This window comes from Fundulus heteroclitus, chromosome 2 (assembly GCF_011125445.2).
Source record: "Fundulus heteroclitus isolate FHET01 chromosome 2, MU-UCD_Fhet_4.1, whole genome shotgun sequence".
NCBI lineage: Eukaryota > Metazoa > Chordata > Actinopteri > Cyprinodontiformes > Fundulidae > Fundulus > Fundulus heteroclitus.
The window spans coordinates 16,641,219-16,660,106 of NC_046362.1; the positions used below are offsets into that span (position 1 = coordinate 16,641,219).

The 18,888-nt window shown below is 39.3% G+C and overlaps 2 protein-coding genes and 1 long non-coding RNA gene across 5 annotated transcripts in view; 2 read left to right on the top strand and 1 right to left on the bottom strand.

Annotated features, from left to right (window-relative positions):
• The window catches only part of tbc1d2b (TBC1 domain family, member 2B), a 29,659-nt gene extending 17,937 nt beyond the window's left edge, over positions 1–11,722 (bottom strand). For 2 of the 3 annotated variants that reach the window (XM_012871466.3, XM_021320963.2), the window contains exon 1: positions 3,409–3,818. In XM_012871466.3, coding sequence (XP_012726920.2) covers positions 3,409–3,750 — 342 coding nt within the window. In that variant the 5' untranslated portion in view covers positions 3,751–3,818. Of the gene's footprint in view, positions 1–3,408; positions 3,819–11,588 lie in introns of those variants that run through there. The other variant, XM_021320964.2, reaches the window with a different exon arrangement.
• On the top strand, positions 6,711–8,593 carry LOC110369069. Its single transcript, XR_002428666.2, has 2 exons — positions 6,711–6,834; positions 8,148–8,593. It is a non-coding gene; the product is annotated as an uncharacterized LOC110369069 (long non-coding RNA).
• Positions 10,608–14,617, top strand: LOC105932347 (SH2 domain-containing protein 7). Its single transcript, XM_021320965.2, has 8 exons — positions 10,608–11,017; positions 11,101–11,246; positions 11,650–11,816; positions 12,362–12,451; positions 12,681–12,846; positions 12,933–13,082; positions 13,648–14,319; positions 14,416–14,617. The coding sequence occupies exons 1-8, from the start codon at positions 10,963–10,965 to the stop codon at positions 14,458–14,460; spliced, it is 1,491 nt and encodes a 496-aa protein (XP_021176640.2). The 5' UTR covers positions 10,608–10,962; the 3' UTR covers positions 14,461–14,617.
• Positions 14,618–18,888: the final 4,271 nt, after the last annotated feature.

The window sequence follows — 18,888 nt, forward strand, 5'->3', positions numbered from 1 at the left end:
CACCCTAATATTAACTGGAGAATGAAGCAACAGGGGATCTTATGTTTGTGGCAATTAAAATTCCTGCAGCTGGATTTTACACAATCCGTAGTTGATCTACAATTGCACAATTTCACAAAGTCAAATGCTGAGAATTTTTTTAAACCACTGAGACTTTGTAATCAGGGGTCAATGACTAATGTCTCTGTTTTATATGGAGATAACAGTAATCCAACTATTGGCTGATTTCTGTTTGGCAATAGATTAAACTAGGCAATGTATGGAGCTTCAGGCAGAATGGTATAGCTGGACGTCATCTGCATAGATGGTAACAGAAGTTTGTTTTGCACCCTATAATCTAACCTAGTGGAAATATATAAGCTGGAAAGAAATAGTGCCCAGAACAGAAGCTTGAGGAACACCACAAGACAAAAACTAAAAGATCCATCAGAAAGATCTAATTTAAAAAAAAAAAAAAAACATTTTAAAACCCAACATTGGAAGCCAATTGACTCCTTCAATTATTAGAATTGAAGGCATAATGAAAATGCCACTGACGGCTTTGAGCAGAGCAATTTCTATCTAGCAAATTTATGAGAAATTAGACTTAAAATGTATTCTCCTGAAAAAAGTGGGGTCGCTCTGCTACAGGTTTTCCCAGAATGTTCGATGCTGATATTGTTTATACTACTGCAGGAGGAATAACAGCAGCGATTATTATTCTGTTATTACTGTCCAACAAAACCTTAGGGTTGTTTTTTTTCAACTATGGGACTGGTAAAATATGCACTCCTGGCATATTTTACCAAATCATTCAATAGGTTGGAGCTGATGGACTTCCAACTTTGTAGGTTTGAGCTGAAAGGATGGATATTTTAATTAATCCAGTCCAGTTCTCCCTTGATTGCTGAAATTGGTTGAAAAGGGACAAAAAGGTTTTGTGTGTGTGTGTATATATATATATATATTATATATATATATATATATATATATATATATATATATATATATATATATATATATATATATATATATATATATATAAAATAATATTTTAGTTTATAAACACATTTGCATGACATAAAACAGTGATACATTAATAGGAGTGGTGGCTGGCTCTCCCTCAGATTTCACTACATGACAGGGGAAATGTTTCTCAACACCCAAGTTTAGTCTTTCCTGTAAGGGGAAAGTGTGAGGAGCCTATTTTTAGCCAGCTGACCAGAAGTGTGCAGCAACAACCCAAGAACAGGCAGTGCTGTGTAAGCATACGTTTCATTTGTAAAGGAAACTGGTCACTCGACCACTTCCTGACCCCATAACAGAGAAAGGACTATAAAACTAAATTTTAACCATCCACGACTCTTGACAGGCCTTTTTCAGAGAAAAGAAAGCTGTGACATCATGTCTTATCGTGCAATGGGAATCTCCAATCAGTCCATATCTAGTTTTCAACATAACGCCTCCACCCTGCAGTGAGAAAGCGCGTTAGAACGCTGTGCGTTTCCAAATAGCTGGCCGCTCCTCGGCTCGTTCACATGACCGAGCCGAGAGGCTGGTTTCAGTCTCAGTTCCAGCCTCTGGCCTGACAAGCTGTTTGGTATTAAGCAGTCAGACCATCTGCTGAGAACGACTCCAACTTCAGACAGCGGGAGCCAAGCCACCTGTCTTAGTCAGAGTCATATGAGGGCAAAGAGGACTGAGACAGCATCACATGAGATGCTGTGAGCAGTGAGCTCACATTTAAAGCAAAATCACAAACCTAAGGCCAAAAAAAAAAAAAAGGCGGGGCCGGCCCAAGGTGTAAAGGAAACTTGTGGCCTTGAACAAGTAGTAACAGAGTCTTGATTTAGAGTCGTTTAAATCATCCGTGGTTTTGTTTAAATACCTTCTTACTCACTAGGCTTCTCATTCTAGAAACACTTTAATATTACTAGTTTTTTCATATTTACGTACTTTTCTCTTTATATTATTTGTAGAGGTTAGGACAAACCATACACAACTTTGCCAACATCAGATGAAGGAAAAAAAAAAAGTTCCCAGATCCTGAAATCTCAAAAGAACAAAAGGAGGAAATCGTCATTTTCACTTTGTGTTAAGCACCTTATGTTTTTCAGTTCTGGTGAGCTCTAGAGACGTACTATAGCAAGTAAAGAAAACATGTATCTAAAATGAAAATATTTAGCTTTGTTTTTTTTTTTTAAAGCTACACTTTTAAAACTACAAAACATTTCTGTCAGAACCACGTCTACAGCTTAAAGTCAAATGAGACGAGATGCCAAAAAAACAGCGTAGGCTTGATCTGCGTTTCCTCAGGTAGTAGGGAGTAACGCCGGTCTGCCCCTCCCCCACCTGTTGCTATATGGTCCTGGTCGCTCCTGTTAAAGTGACGTTTGGTTTAATGTCACAGCTGGCAAGCTACCGGACACAGAGGTGTGCGTCAAGATACTTTACTGACCATTTTATGCTGCTCTGAAACATCCAGGCATTTAAAATAAACAAACGGCGCTGAGCCCGGCGGCCAACCAGGTTTATAATACGCTGAATGTTTAGATTTCTTGACGGTATGTAAAACAAAAATCACTTTTTTTTCCCCAACACAATCCAAAGGCCATAAATGATTCCTGAGTTTCATCTTTTAAAATGCTGCTCCAGTTTATTTGCGATCCTGCATGGGCAAATGTCAATATCAATATATTCAAAAATATGATTAAATGCAGGTACCGTGTGCAGTTGGGTGATGCGTTTATGGGGTTCACACTGTCACAACCATACAGTTACTTAAAAAAAACAAACTGCAAACAAGTTGTGAGTAATCTTGTATCATCACTTCTACTAGTATCACAATAGTACCACAAAATGCGTGTATAATGCTTTAAGTCCATATTGCCCACTACTAGATCTAATCATCTGAAAGGTCTAGAAATGCTTTTCCAGATGTGTTCCCCAACATGCTTAATCTCAACTATTCTTTTAATAACTTAAAATGAGGTTGATGTAAATGCCAAGCAAAAGACTTCCTGTCATACACTTAATGTGTCGTTTTCTTCCTGGATAACTATAAATGTGGCCAATGTTGAACGTAAAAAAAAAAAAATTATAATGGACGGACAATAAAATGAATTTCTGCTCAGGGCCTCATTCAACCTTTGGTCGGCTCTGAACAAACGCGGTCAGCTGGTGGGAGTTTCGGCCTGTCGGAGGGTTAATAATAAAACCCAACTTCTCTAGAAATAAAGAAAGAATTAAAAAAAAATCTGCCACCCGGAACATTCCGACGGATGTTCAAAACTTAAAACGAAAACTCCACTAGAAAGGGTGTGTCTGAAACAAAAAGGCAGCAACACATACCCCCACACACACCCCAAAACAAAAAAAAAAGTAGGAAAAAAAAAAAAAGCAACAAGCTTGATTTCTGGTAAGTTCTACCTTTAAGAGAAACTCCTTCCCAGCTGTGCGGACCTCGAACTGGCCCTCTTCCCCCTCCACGTCGTACATGAAGCACGCATCGCCTATATCGATGTGTCCGAGAGGCAGGGCATCTTGGGGCGTCTTGAAGTAATACAAGTAACATTTCCTCTGGTCGTACACGAACCAGCGCAGCTTGTAGCCCCTGAGAGGCCCCTTGCCGGAGAGTTTGTTCAAGTAGCCGCACAGCTTGGAGGCCTGCTCCTTCGCTCCCTCCGCGTCGGCCACATCCAGAGACTTGACGGAGGTCAGCCGCGACGCTGCGCAGGAGCTCTCCCCGCTGCCGTCCTCATCTTCGTGCATCTTTTCCCCCCGGAGGTTGTTATTCTTGCAGCCCCGCGGATGGCAACTCCTTGGTCCGTCCGCATGACTGCCTTCCACACGGACACGGGCGCGCTGGGAAATGTAGTTTTTTTGTGAGCCAAAAACTGACGCGTCTGCGCAAGGGGGCATTCGCTGGAGGTGTGTGCTACCCACGGGGCGCCACAAGGGGGTGCTGTTTGACAAGATGAGGGAAATGGAGCGACAGATCGGCGGCAGATGGTAAATCCGCGCAGTTTGTGCTGCTGAGACACGCTGTCCACCGGATTAAGACGTGACATATAAATGTTTTTATTTGAACACGTCAGGATTAGTCTGTAGGAGCTCGGATAAAATAATCAATGCTTTGAGCTTGCCTTGCAATAATCAAAGCTTTTTTCTTAGCCAGGAAATTTCTGAAATTGTCTTTTATTGCAGCCACAATGCCTCATATATTCATTTATTTATTGTTTCTGTTGTTGTTGTTGTTTTTTGTATTAGGTATACCTATATGACCAGTACCAAAATGAGTCAGTAGTCTACTCTCTCATCTCTGATGTGGGAATTTTGAGCACCAGCTTTTCTATTTTCCCAGTGGTACACATTTGATTGCCTCAACTTGTAAACAAGGTCTTAAGCTCCAGTCACCACGGGTTGACGTCCTGCAACTTTTACATGCATTCCTGGTCCAACACACCCGGATCAAATGGCTGAATGATGTCCTCGCCATTCAGTGATGCTCTACAGCACGTGTCAAATTCAAGGCCAGTGGGCCAAATCCGATCCGTCAAGGCAATTTATCCGGCCCTCAAGAGCCAAAAAAAAAAAAAGGCATATTGTGTCATAACGTGGAGGCATCTAATCTTTGAAATGTATAAAGTGACTAAAACTGTGCCTCCTGTAGCGATTGTTAATTTTTTTAACTGTATAACACCCACCAGATGTCAGTTTTTCACATTAAAACAAAGTAGAGATGTCAAAAAGGAGAAAAAGTTATGCAGAATGATGAGTTTAAGGTATAACTCACCCAAATATCAACTTTTTTTTTTGCTGATAAAAATTTGGCCTAAGGGTGCTACTTTTATTTTACTGTGCATTTTTTATATATATTTCTATGTGAACTGAAAAGGAATTTTAAAATCGGCCTTTTAACAACTTTATGATGCCAAAGTGGCCCAATACAGCAATTAGTTTGACTCCCCTGCTCTACAGAGTCCTGCTACTCAATCATTGCATTGAGCTGTTTTCAAGCAGGCACACATTTAAAAGTTACAAGGACCCAACACGTCCTCATCTTTCAACACTGTGTACACCTCAGTATCTCAAAATATCATTCATAATGTATTATGTTTAAATAATGCAATTCAAAAAAGCAAAACTCATGTATAATAGATAATTGTTGACACCCAGAACTTCAGATTTTAGGTCTTTATATCTGATAATTTTAATGTGGTTCACATGTTATGATTATTACACAAAATAGAAGAGATAAGGAAGAGAAATGTCACCCTGCTGAAAGGTAAGGCCACGTACTGTACGGCATATGCTTTGGATACAAGTCATGATTGTATCCTAAATGTATCTAATACTTTTCTTCGGAACATTCACCAGTATTTTAATTTTTTTTATTCAAGCACTTGCAATGGTGTCAGATGAATGAATTATTATAATACTGATTAGCTGCACATTATTGCTTTTGACTGCTAGTTTATATCAGGTTAATCTTATGTAAATATTGTTTTTCATAAAACCCGCCTCTGATCTAAAGGTATGTTTAAACAGCGTAAAATACAGGTGAGTTATCTTGTATAAATTCATATAGAGAAGGAGATTAACAAATTGACTTGGTAACGGGCTCTGTGGGAGCTGGATCTAGTATAAAAACAACGCAGGTAACAATGAATAGCTGATGGCAAAAGTAGGTTAAAAGAGATATATTTTGTTTTTTGTTGGGTTATTTTTTGTTTTCTTTTATTTTCTTTGCATGATTGCAGGTATGTTATGTATTCTAGTCCTAAAATATTTTGCTATTGATAAATAAAAAACACTAATTCAAAGCAATATATAAATGCATAAATAAATGAAAGATATTAATGAATGTTCTGGTTTAAAGGTTAGGATGTTTGCCAACGTGGATATACTTTCTGCACGTCATCTTTCCCTTTGTCCCACACTGCTGCGCTGTCATTCCATTCGATGTAGGCAAGAAAGTACAGCTGTAAAAGCAAAACATAATATATACACGTATAAAATAAAAAAATGCAAATATCATCTCAGAAATCGCCTACATGCCGAACAACAGAGCCTCAGGAGTATTGTTTTCACCCTCCCACTCCTTTTTGTAAAAACCTTAAATCGATCGATGATTAAAGCTGCGTTGGACTTGATTTATGCATATCGAAGCTGTAATCTCTGATGTGGGCAGGCACTTAATGTATGTATTTCGCAGCGTGACTCATAAGAAGAGAAGAACGAGAGTCTGAGCTGCCGGAACAATTGTTGAGCCGACTCCGAAAGGTGAAAACAAAACACGTCGAAGTAACCCAGATGATTAACGATGACAAACCTGTTACACCAGGGTGTGTGTGTGTGTGTGTGTGTGTGTGTGTGTGTGTGTGTGTGTGTGTGTGTGTGGGCCCCCGGGACAGTGAGTAAACAGTAGGTGACTGGTTTTAAGCTGGGGGAATACACCTGTTGTTTTTCACATTTTGAGATAGAGCCTGAGTACAGTGAAAAACCCCAAACAACCAGTGTAACTGTCCCCCAACTATATTCCGGTAAGATTTATAGTCTACTTGCTAAAGAAAGCTTAAAGAGTTCAGAAGGAGGCCGGTTTTACCTCGAGACTTGGAAAGCAGACACAGACGACATGTGGTTCGGTTGCAGTGACATTTTATGGGCGTCAAATTGTGACCTTTCAAGTACCCCCCCCCCCCCCCCCTTCCTCAAGAGGTGGGCTTTCATCAAGGCACTGGAACCAAAATATCAGCTTCAGGAGCCTTGGTTTTATTTTTAGGAACCTCTTACGCTCCCTTTTTCTCATCAGTTGAAGCAGGTTTTCACACATCATCTGCATGGGAACGTTTGGTGAGCAGGATTCTTTACAGAGATGGATTCGGCGATAAGATTTGACCTCAAACCTCACATCTCCCCCAGAGGAGCGCGCTATGAATCACAAAGTGCGGCAAAAACAGACAAGGCCGCGCTGCCGAGATGGGTTGAAATTGTAGGCTGCGTTGTGCGTTACTGTAGCACTTGTTAGTCATACGTGGAACGTAAGGTACAGTTGTCGGGCTCGATGCTTATTCGTCACGTGTAATTTATAGGAGTCAAAACTGCAAGGCGATAAAATAGATTCAGTCCGAGCGGCTGTGCACACAAAGAAAACAAGGCGTATAGAGGTAAAGAAAACAAAATCAGAATAAAATCTTTCAGTATTTTAAAAAATAATCCTGCTTCACATCATTGCCAATTAATAAAACCTGGTTTAATCTTAAAGGATGGCCTACAAAATGGGTTCTTATTTGCAGGGTGTTGCTCAACAACCTTAAGACATTCATATCTGTGTTGCAAAACGCTCTAGTGGCATTGATTTTTACGCGTCTGAATGTTCGAGCGAGCGCAGTCAAGGCCAAAATCCAGAAGTGAAATAACGGCCTTACCATAAACCGACCACAGGCAGCTGCTCGTTGCAGGATTTCTCTGTACTCCCCCGTTAGAAACCTTTTGAGGAACAACCGGTTTGTGAAAAAAGGAGTCGAGGAAATAATCACAACTTGTTGTTCGTCCATGAAAACATTTGTAGGAGTCAGTTAAATGCTGCAAGGATAGAATCTGGTTAGAAGAGATCCGAGTTTATCTCTTGGAGATGTTTGGAGGAGGAATGGCACGGCGACTCGTCCGAAAAAAATCACGACACCGTCGCTCACAGTTCATGTCATCGATGGCTCGGTTAATCGACGGCATGAATCCAGCTGAAAATCTTTAAAAAGTCAGAACGGCAAGCGTGCACAGAAGAGGTCCCCAGAACATTCAAAGTCTAATGAGTTTGTGTGTGAAATTAGTCAAAAATCGCTGCATGAAAATAAGATGCTGTGGAAAAAAAATATTTCCCCTCTTCATAGAGTTCTATTTTTAACTTTTTTTAAACATTTACGTGTTACTGATCATCGCACGATTTCAGTATCAGGCAAGATAACTTAGTTAAATACCATATGTAGTTTCAAAACTTAATAAGATCATGAGTTCATTGACTCAGGGGAAAACCAGTACTATCAACCTAGTCTTATGTGAAAAAGTAATTGCTTCCTAAGCCTGATAACTGCCATCGAAAGTGTTTGCAATAGCTGTCGAGCGTTCAACATCACCGGGAATGAACTCTGACTCACTTTTCTTCACAGAATTGCTTCACTGCAGCCACACTGGAGATTTCAATCATGAACGGCCTGCTTAAGGTCATCCCACAGCAGCCAGATTGGATTTGATTCTGGACTTTGATTAAGCCACTCTAACCCCCCCCAACACCATTCAGAGGTAACCTTGCTGGAGTGCTATGGACCTGCTAGAGACCAGAACTCCTAGTTCCATCAATTACAGCGAGTCACCCAAGTTGTGAATCATCAAAGGAACCATCAGACCATCGCTTAAACAACATCGTGTCTGATTTAGTATGATGTTCTTTTTCTGAAATGCTCTTGATTCAACACCAGATGTAGAAAAAAAAAACGTTCTCTTATTTTTTTCCTTTTTAAACGAACAAACAATGAAAAAAAAAAAGATAAAATGGGGATAAAAAGAATTGTTCTGTTCTTGCCACATCAGTCCATAAAACATTTTCCTGAAAGTATTTGGGATTGTAAAAATGTTTTTATAAGAAATGCTTAAATTATTATTTATTTACATTTTTTTGTTATTTGGGCCTTGGAGCTCTTACATGAATCCCCATTTTATTCTCATTGTTGAACCATGAACACTGACCTTAAAGGGGCCTAGACACATATATTGAGCATCAAAAGAAAACACATAAAAACATGCGTTCATCTTCAAATAAAACGATATACGGCAATAATTCGTCCTGATAGTATTCACTTTGCCTTTTTTGAGCCTGACAAGAATTTCTGCACCGGGCGCGATCAGCAGACCTAAACGTTGTGACATCTGATGACAGTACCGCAGAGCCGAAAGCAAGATGGCGACACCTGATGCAGCTACTGTAAGAGCCAGTAGACCGTCCTGCAATGCCTTGGAGTAAAGCGACAGCTGGGCATATTTACTGCGAGGTAACGGCGTTAGCGTTTCCTTTCGCACCTCCGCTGGGCGATGCTGACTCGCTCGGCTCCGTCGCCTCTTCTCGTTTACTCATCGCATGCATGTGCATTATCGTTCCTCCGCTCACGTGGTCTGGTTATGGTAAATGTGGTATATTACGCGCTTATATTATATTACATGGTATATACACATACACTAACAAATAGAGCAAAAACAAAGCGTGAAACACATAAATAAAATATAAAAAGGCCAACAGGGTGCGATAACTTAATTAGAAAAACTTTATGCAATCACAGTGAGTTACTGGCGTAGGAATACGTAAAGTGACTAGGCCCCGTAAAGTGAGACCAGCAAGTACTAGATGTTGTTTGGAGCTCTTTTGTGACTTTCTGGATAAGTCCTCTATGTGCTCTTCGCGTAATTTCAGTAGGCCGACCAATCCTAGAAATGTTCCCAGCGTTCCAGGCTTTCTCCATCTGTGAAGAAATAACACTCACTGTGGTTTCCTGGAGTCTCAAAGCCCTAGACATGGCTTTGAGATCCTGTCTACATAGTCACTGGCTTTATTTCTCACCTCTTCTTGAATCGTTTAGATCAGCGCACAAAGTTTTAATCTCTGAAATCTGTAAGTCTTGTCAGACAGATTCCGTTTGGGGGATTTCTTACTTGTACAGGTCTGACAGTCATTAGGCCTGGGTGGTATTGTTTAAACTGAACTCATCTTTTCAAAAACTGTTTCACTCATAAATTAATTCGTCATTTAGCTATTTTGAAATGGGCCTGGTCGGTTTGGATAGCGGTTTGTCCGTTAAATGACATCATCATTTGAAAATTGCATTTTGCGTTTACTTAATCTTTGATATTCAAATTTCTTTGATTGTCTGAAAGTTTTTTGTTTGACAAAAGAGAAAAGACAGAAGAAATCTGTGAAGGGTAAGGCAATAGTTTTTTTTTTTTTTTTTTTTTAACCGCACTGTTGTTTCTCCAAGAGAAATCTTTAAGGAATCCATCACGAAAGTAGTTCTTACATTTTAGTTTCTTACACATAGCTCCATTCATGGACTACTTTTTTTCAGCTTTTTGTTTTTATGCGTCAACTACTCAGGTGATCATCAACATCTTTCTGAATTCACATCAATACCGCCTTTAGAAATATATTCAGAAAACTGTTGACGTGTTCGATACTTATTTTCCCTGCTCGGTGAGTAAATTTGTTGTAGTTATGTTACCATTATAGGGGGCAATGTGAAAATGTGTTTTTTTTCCCCCCCTCCATGACACTGAGTATTTCTGCTTGTTGGCTCTCCCCCACTGGGACTTCCTACTGTTCCTTACAGAGCTAAACCTAAATGATTCATGACAACAATCTGAGCAATGGGGGGAATGACTCTGAGTTATTCTTCTTTTATTATTTATGAGAACCTCAATAGCAGCCCAGGGAAATGTCTCATCTTTTCAGAAGCTTATTAAGCCCCACGGAGAATACATCACATCTTCCCAAATATTTCCACTCTTCCATCTCTTTAGTCCCGTCTTAGAAACTGTTGTCTGAATCACCCCGAGTGAGAAAAAAAAAAGAAAAACAACAAGCAGAAGATGAAGTGCTGACGCAACTTCTCTCCCGTCACTACGGTAATCAGACGCTCCGTGGGTACAACTTCTCCCCCTCGCAAGCCGATGCATGCGTTTGCTCACAAACCGCTGTTCCTGTACACCTTGCTTTCCGTTTTCTCTTCAGGAAGCTCTCGCTTTGTTCAACAACCCTCAGCTCTCTTTGTTATGCAAATGACCGCAGCGCCGTTGCCGAGTATACCTCTGCTTTCCAGACCGGTGGAAAAATGTGTGTAATTGTAAATGTCATCTGTCTATATCTCTCTGTGGGGGGTCACAATCAAACCATTTTCAGTTGGAGATTACAGAGGTTCAGAAGCCTAGAGGAGAATTTTAATGTTTGCTGCAATGACACCGGGCTCAAATCACACTCTGCTAATCACAAGGAGAGGTACGTAACCCCCCCCCTCCACTGAGGACGACTTTACTGGGACAGCGTGAGCTTTACAGTTACATTTTAATGATCTTCTTCAGGGATCGAAAGGCGCTGCTGCCCGTTGTGCCGACAACAACCAAAAGCCAGATTGGATAATATCGACTACTTTTCACATTCAAGACCAAGGGAGGAGAATCACACCAAGTCCCCCTGCTTTAGGACACGAGTGAAGTTTTGCTTCAAGGTAAGAGTCATTGGCAGCTTAAAAGAGTATTTTATTACTTGCAAATCATGGAAAGTTTGTTTTCCGTCACTGTAGCAAAAAGGTAGCAGAGGTTAGTCTTTTTTTAATTTTGGATGGTTATTTTTGGGTATGCTAAGCTGAAGAAGTCCTATATTTAAACAGTAAACAAATTTTATGCTGGAATGGACAGGACTTTTTTTTCCCCCCCACTCTCCTGCATTGCCATATTTTAAAAAAACAAAACTAAAAAAAGAAATACAACAAGAACACTGTACTGGCCCCAGGGTTTGAGTGACGCCTCCTGGAAAATAAGCAAATTAGACTGTTAAAAGATCGACTCACTCTGGGCTGTGGGGCATAAATGCCGCTTGTGTTCACCAGACGCTCGTGTTGTTTTGATCAGGACAGGGTGAGGATGGAGCAAAGGGAGCCGGCCGTGGATCCCACTGCTGAAGCCGGGGAGGGGAGGCTCAGGGACTTGGCCTCCAAGTGGTTCATAGACACTCAGCTGCCTCTTATTGTCAACAACGGCCTCTTCCCCAGCTGGTTCCTGGGCTTCATCAGCAGAAAGTAAGTATTCACCGAAAATATGCACATTTTTACCCTCATGTGTTATGTGAAATTAAGGTATTTTCTAAATTATTTCTATTGAGCTCTTATTTTTTTTTTTTTGCATATATTTAAACAAAAACAAAGAAGCAGATCTAGTCTGTATTTCTTTGAAAAGATGTTTTATTGTGAAAAAAAAGATAGATTGTCGCTTGAGAGAAGCGGTTATGTCCACGCAAGCCGCAGGCACGTTATCTCTGATGGAAAGTGTCCACTTTTCAGGACAACCCACGCTCATCTTCTGCCCTTTCCTCTAACAGACACCACACTCCTACGTAAAAAAAAAAAAAAAAAGCATGTGGGACAGTTAGCAAAATACAGCCAGCGTCTATATCAAAAGGGCATGTTGCGAAATGGGGTTTTCCTTTAAGACAGAGTTACTTCCAAAGTGGAATTTATTCAAAAGTGCTTTCCTTTATGCCTGATTTTTTTTCTTTTTTTTTAACAAGTTACGAATAGGTTTGAAATTATGTTTAAATTTCACGTTGTTTTTGGCTTGTCTACAGGGATGCTGAGGACATACTCAGAGAAAAGGACCTTGGCTGTTTCCTGATCCGGCTCAGTGATAAAGCTATTGGATATATTCTGTCCTACAAGTGAGTACTAGTTTACTCCAAAGAAGCTGCTATATTTTTTTTATATATATTTTTTTTATATTTTAAACGGAGTTTTCATTAAAAAAAATACTATTCCCTCACAAATGAATACAACTTTGTAGAATGTCAACAAATAAAAATAAGTACCATGCAAATTTGAATGAATTTGGCATACCGTAAATCATAATAGCAACAGCTTGCTAAAATTAACCTGTTTCTCCTTTTGCAGAGGCAGAGATCGGTGTCGGCACTTTGTGATAAGCCAAAGCGAGACGGGAAAGTTTATAGTCTGCGGAGACACAGAGGGACACAACACTATGCTGGATCTAATAGAGCACTATAAAACAAAACCCGTCGAGCCCTTTGGAGAGTATCTGACTTCTCCATGCTTTGGGGTAAGAGTTGACTCATTTTCAAATTTGTATTTCCTGAAGAGGACTTGATGGGATTAATGGCCTAACTTGTGGTGTCGGTTTTGCAGGATGTCAATGAGGACCTCTATGATACCATCCATGTCAGCCCCAAACCCGAAGCTCCTCTCAGAGCAGCGAAGAAAGCAAATAGACACCAGATTAACTCAGTCACAGAGCCACATCCAGTGCGGGCCCCAAGGAGCATCCGACCTCAAGAGGTGAGTCGAAAAATGAAAAATAATATAGATAAAAACATTCATGTTCAATAAATTAGGAAAATGCTTTCTGATGAGACTTAAATCTCTGCATTAAGTGTTTTTTTTATTGGTCTGATGAAATCTTCCAATCTTAAATGTCTTGTTTTCATTAGCTGTAAACAGGAAGCGACCATTGTTAACAAAGGGAAAGATCTGAAAACTTGTCTGTGTGTAATTACTTTATTCAACGTCACTCACTTAGCAAATTACATTATCTTTTCAACAATGTTATTATTTTTTTTTATATGACTGTATATTGTACATTCTGTCATATATTTTCTGCCCTAAACATGACATGGGTGTATATTTATTTACATTCTCAGCAACTTTAGTTTTTTTTTTATTTAATTTATGAATATATAACTATGCATCATACGAGGAACTCTTACTAGTTATGTATGATGGTAATTCTGTTTCATTTTATTCTCTCCAAAGTTACATGGTTGTATTTTTTTTCTTCCATTATATCAACGAAATACGTCATGGCCAGCTTATAAAACAATTTTCTTATTTTCCTCATAAACAGGAAGTGCCACCTTTGCCACGGAGGACCAGGCATGTGGAGAGCACCCCAGTCGTTGACAGCGATAGCGTTCTGTACGCTCAGCTTAGGAAGCAAACACCCAGGGATGCATCTAGAACCCACCACACCTCCAAAGACAAGTCCCCAGGCGCTAATCACGGCAAAGCAGAGAGGCCGAATATCAAGGAGCAGAACAATGGCAGGAGCAGTCCTCCATCAGACCCTGAATCTGTCTACTCTGAGCTCGGCGTGCTTGACGGCAAGAGCATGTCCCTGCCTCTGCTGGACAGCAGCACGGACGGCGAGCAGAGTTACAGACTGAGCGTGCCTCCCGACACGCCGCCGAGGCTTTCCCCGAGGCCGGTCAGGCAGGCCTCCGGCGGCATCTCGCAGTCGAACAGCAGCCACAGCCTGGACGGCCTGAGCGACCACTCGGTGTATCACCTGGCCGGCGGATATAGCCCAACGCCCTCTGAACACGCGTCATCCACAGAGCAGCTCAGTGACTCCCTGTACGCCGAGGTCTCCATCGAGACGCCTGACATCGATAACGACGGCACATACGAGATCCTCCCCAACCACAAGGAGCCTGCCAAGCCCAAAGCCAGCAGCAACACGTACGAGATCGTGGAGGAGACCAAACGCAAATGCAACAACGGATCCTGGGGGATAAAGGTTTGTGAAAAAACCTTTATTGAAGTTTTTTTTTTTACTACTTTACTTTTTTACTTTAATTCCTAATATTGATATGTCATTACTTGTCTTTTGCAGAATGACAAATGGAAATGGCTCTTCCCCGAGAACAAGAGGAAATGATAAACCAACTAATGAAGATGTTTACCCAATTTCACCTATGTAACACTACTTTGCTACTTATGCTGTACATTTGCTCTCGTTGTATATATTTATTTAAAATGGATCAACCCTTGTCCAGTTAATTGAATTTATTAAAGCTATTGAACATTTAAAAAAACCTTTTCATTACTTTTTAAACATTTTATTACACCAATTACACTAAACGAGATGTGTATAAATCATTATTTTCAGAGCTACGACTAAAATGACGGGAAAGATATTGAGTACTGAAGGCGAGTTCATGCATAAAGCTGTGGAAAAAAAACATTTTATGAAAACTTAGGAAAACTGCTTTCATCTGCATGGAAAGAAAGACAAATCAGATATTTTTTTTTTGAAGATTTTCTCTCTCTCAATGGGTTTTTTGAGACATTTTACCTTTTAATCCAGATTCATCGGCCAGTTTGGGCATATTAAAGTAAAGGTTTAATATGACCTCCTTTTCCTAATAAGGAAACATGAATACAAATTTTAGGGCTGTCGGGGAATGGCAGAAGCATTTCGGTGTGCAGATATCAAAATGCAAATAACGGCAAAATCAAACATGTAGGAGAAACACCTCCCAGTGTTTATCAAAACTCCTGCTGTGTGTGTGAGTCTCACTCTTGCCATGTGTTGCTCTGACTCTGTGGTTCTCCATAACTGACAGGAGGAGCTTTCGGTGTAAAACATGAGTTCACGTGGGCACATTCAGAGAAATTCAGTGCTCTTGCTGTGAAAAGTTAAATTGAAAGTCCTAAACTTGATACTTTAGGATGTGTTTGCTGCCATCAGAGCTGCACTTTTTTCACAGGAAACTTATTTGCATAAAGATTTTTCAAAGGCCACATCCAGCAGCAATGGGGAAATAAGCTGAAGGTTCTAAAGTGTTTTTTTAGTATCTTTTATCATCTCCTTTTTTATTTACTTTCCTAATTACAGCTTTAGTGGGGCCCATAAACTACAATAAAGCTCACATCCCTGTCCGTGCATTTGAATGGTTTCATAGTTTCATCCTGAAGCAGTTTAACAGCTGTTGCAGTGTTGCGTTTAGAGCAGAAGTCTGAGCAATTAGAGGGTAAGGTGTTTCCCCTAGAAGTCCTATACGGCGAACTAAGATATGTTAACCTGCTCAAATGTCAATCATCCGGTTTTTGTGACCTTTCGGCAACCTGCTCTTTCACAACTAAGCCCCTCACGGTAAAATCTCACTGGAAAACAGACTATTGACGGGGTAAAGTCGTAATGGAGGATAATTATGTCATAACTGTTTGATTGTGCAACGGTGGAAAACAAACTACTAATGGTGTAAGGCTGCAATGGGTGATTATTTCAAAATAAGTTCCTCATTGAGCAACAGTGGTATCGCTGTGTGATATGATGAAATGTACTCAAACTACATCAAACAGACCAAACCAAAGTAGGGAAAAATACAGACATTCTAAACTTCTTACAGTACACATGTGAATTGTATTTCTCTTAATCTCTTCTTAACCATATCTCATTTATTAATTTAGGTCTTGGCCATTTTTTTTCTTCTTCCTGCTTCTCGGTGAGGCGGATACTTTTCTCTCCTCTCTCTTCCACTCTCCATCCCCCGCTTCCCTGCTCGCTTCTATCAATCTCTTTTTGGAGCCTCTTTTTACATATCTTCCAAACTATAAATTCTGAATCTGGGCAGCTGTACTCTCAATGCAATTAATCAAATTTTCTCAACAAGAAGACTGGGTGAAGGAGTGAGCCCTTGTACCACATAGGACATGTGCAGCTGGACACACGGTGGGAGGAGGATCGTGTGTCCATCCATTTTGTCTGTCAAGGATGTTCAAAATCTGTTCAAAATTGGGTTAAAAAAAATGTAGAAAAGTTTTGGAGCTAGCAGTTACCTGGAGTATCGAGAAATTGTGAAAACGTCTCCAGCTGTTTCGGCCCATGTCAAGGCTGCCTGACCCTGGCAGAATGACCACAATTTTGGCAGTTTGGAATCGACATTGAGAAGAACCAGTGAGACATTAAGGCAGCCAGAAAAACAAGAGTCTGCCTGCCCAAAACAAAGGTTATTATCCAAAGCAGGCTCCCCTGCAATCAATCTCTCCTGGATGTTATGTAAACATCCAGGATGCAACAAAAGATGCCCTGTGACATCTGACATCTATGACCTTGAACAGAGTGCACTGAACTGAACTGCCTGATAACGTTCCATCACTATCAAAGACTAAAGGGGCTACAAGTGCTATTCTGGGATAGTTGACAGACTAACAGACTTTTCCCTTACTCCGCTGCTTCCTGTTTTAGCTGTAGTATCAGAAAGGTCAGATAGACCTTAAATTGTAGCTTTCTTAGAATTTTTAGCGATGACTCTCACTTCTGTATGTTTGTTAATGTACAATAGAATCTTGGTTTTTCTATGTATGTCTGTAGTTCATTCTCAGAATGCTGTAGGCCTGGATTTGACTCACATCATCCATGTGCGTTTCTGTCATGTAATGACGTCGGTGTTAAAGGCTGTCCGAATTCGATACACAAATTATATTTACTTGGGTTATCTTTACCTGATGTTATAGTCATTAAATGATCTGAAACATTTGGACAAACATTTTTTGCAGCACTTTGTAATGTTCTACATATGAACAGAGCAATGGATAATGTCATTTCTTATCTATCTTAGATCATCATATGTGTTTGAGTCTTGATCAACTGCTTATGTAAACTGTTCAAAGTTGCAGCCGATTTGAATAATTTGAAACAAGTTTTGCATTAAAAAAAACACTTGCTTTAATTTTCTCGTTTTTAATAACAACATTAAAAAAACAGAATCACAAAAGTGGATCAAGACAAAGTATTTACACATAACACAAAAAAAATGACATTTACGCAAAGAAAGACAAAACCTAACTTTACAAGACTTAAACAAATATCCAAAGAATGGCTAAGAACCAACATCTCATGTTTGCTGCTGACACAGATGGAATCTGCTAAAATTTGTTTTGATGACATAAATATGACTATCTACAGCCTGACAAGCAAAAACCAGAAATTAACAACTCAGACAGAATAGGATTGAACATGTGCATTTTCATGTACTTTAAGCTATATCAGTAGTTTTATATGTATATGTAGTATATACACATAGCAAGATATAAAAAAGGTAAGGACTTGAACTACGTTTGCAGCAGAGAACTCTTATGTACAATGGAAATCTAATCTTTTTAAATGAGTTTTAGCACATTTTTAAACTTGAAAGAAAATGTGTTATATGTTCACCTAGTAACTAGAAAAGCGCTGGTGCACTCTAATGAATTAGAATATCATTCAAAAATAAAATGTACGTAGGCGATTCATTAATTATCTTGAAAGAGCTTTGCTTCACAATCCTCTTTAGCCTTAAAGCTATGGTTGTGCACTAAGGTTATCGTTAATTAAAACTACCGAAATTACGAAAACTAGAAGTAAAAAACATTTAGTTAACTGAAATAAACGTAAAAGCATACCCTTGCAAAAAAAAAAAAAAAAAACGAAAATGAACTGAAACTGTAATACGAGTTTACAAAAAGAATTAAAACTAACTGAATTTTAAGAAAAAATGTGCTTAATTTTTGATTTTGTGTCTGTATCATAATGCATTAACATGAAGTCTAAATTGCGGTTCCAGTTGCTTTTTTCACCGTACTGCATTACGCAAAGTAATGATTTTTTTCTGGAATTTTGTTAAACAAAATTATTTCTATTTTTTTTCCAGCCTTTCCTCTGGTATGTAAGTCGTATTACGTAAAAGACTAAAACTGTAACTGAAACTAATAAAAACTAAACTGAAACTAAGCATTTTCAAAAACAAAACAAAACAAAAAAAAAAAAAAACTAAAAACTAATTAGAACAAAAATAGAATTGAAAATCAGAAGTCAAAACTAAATAAGTTTAAAAACTAATGCAAATTTCAAAACTACTTTAACCATGTTGGGCCTCTTTTTTGTACCACAATTATCCCTTCATTCAAATTCCAACAAATATACTAGGATTTGGAGAACAGGTAAAGCTGGATGTCATCTGTGTAACAATGGAGTTGAATGTCATTCTGAGAGGAAATAGTAAACAGGAAATGTCCAAGAACGCAGCCTTGGGTTGCACCAAAATATAGAGGGATGTATGTTATTTGACTTAAACCACCTGACTTTGGCCAGAGAGATATGATCTAAAGCAGTCCAGGGTTGTATCATTATCCACTTGCAGCAAATCTGTATTTTCATAAATCATTTTGTGTGTTATGATGAATTAAACAACCACAAATGTCTGTCATAATGTCTGTCTTTGCTGATGATGTTGTGATATAAAAAGAAAAATTATACACCTTTACTTATATCATCACTTAGCTTTATCTAAATCCCTTTCAGATAATGGTTTTATTCCATGAT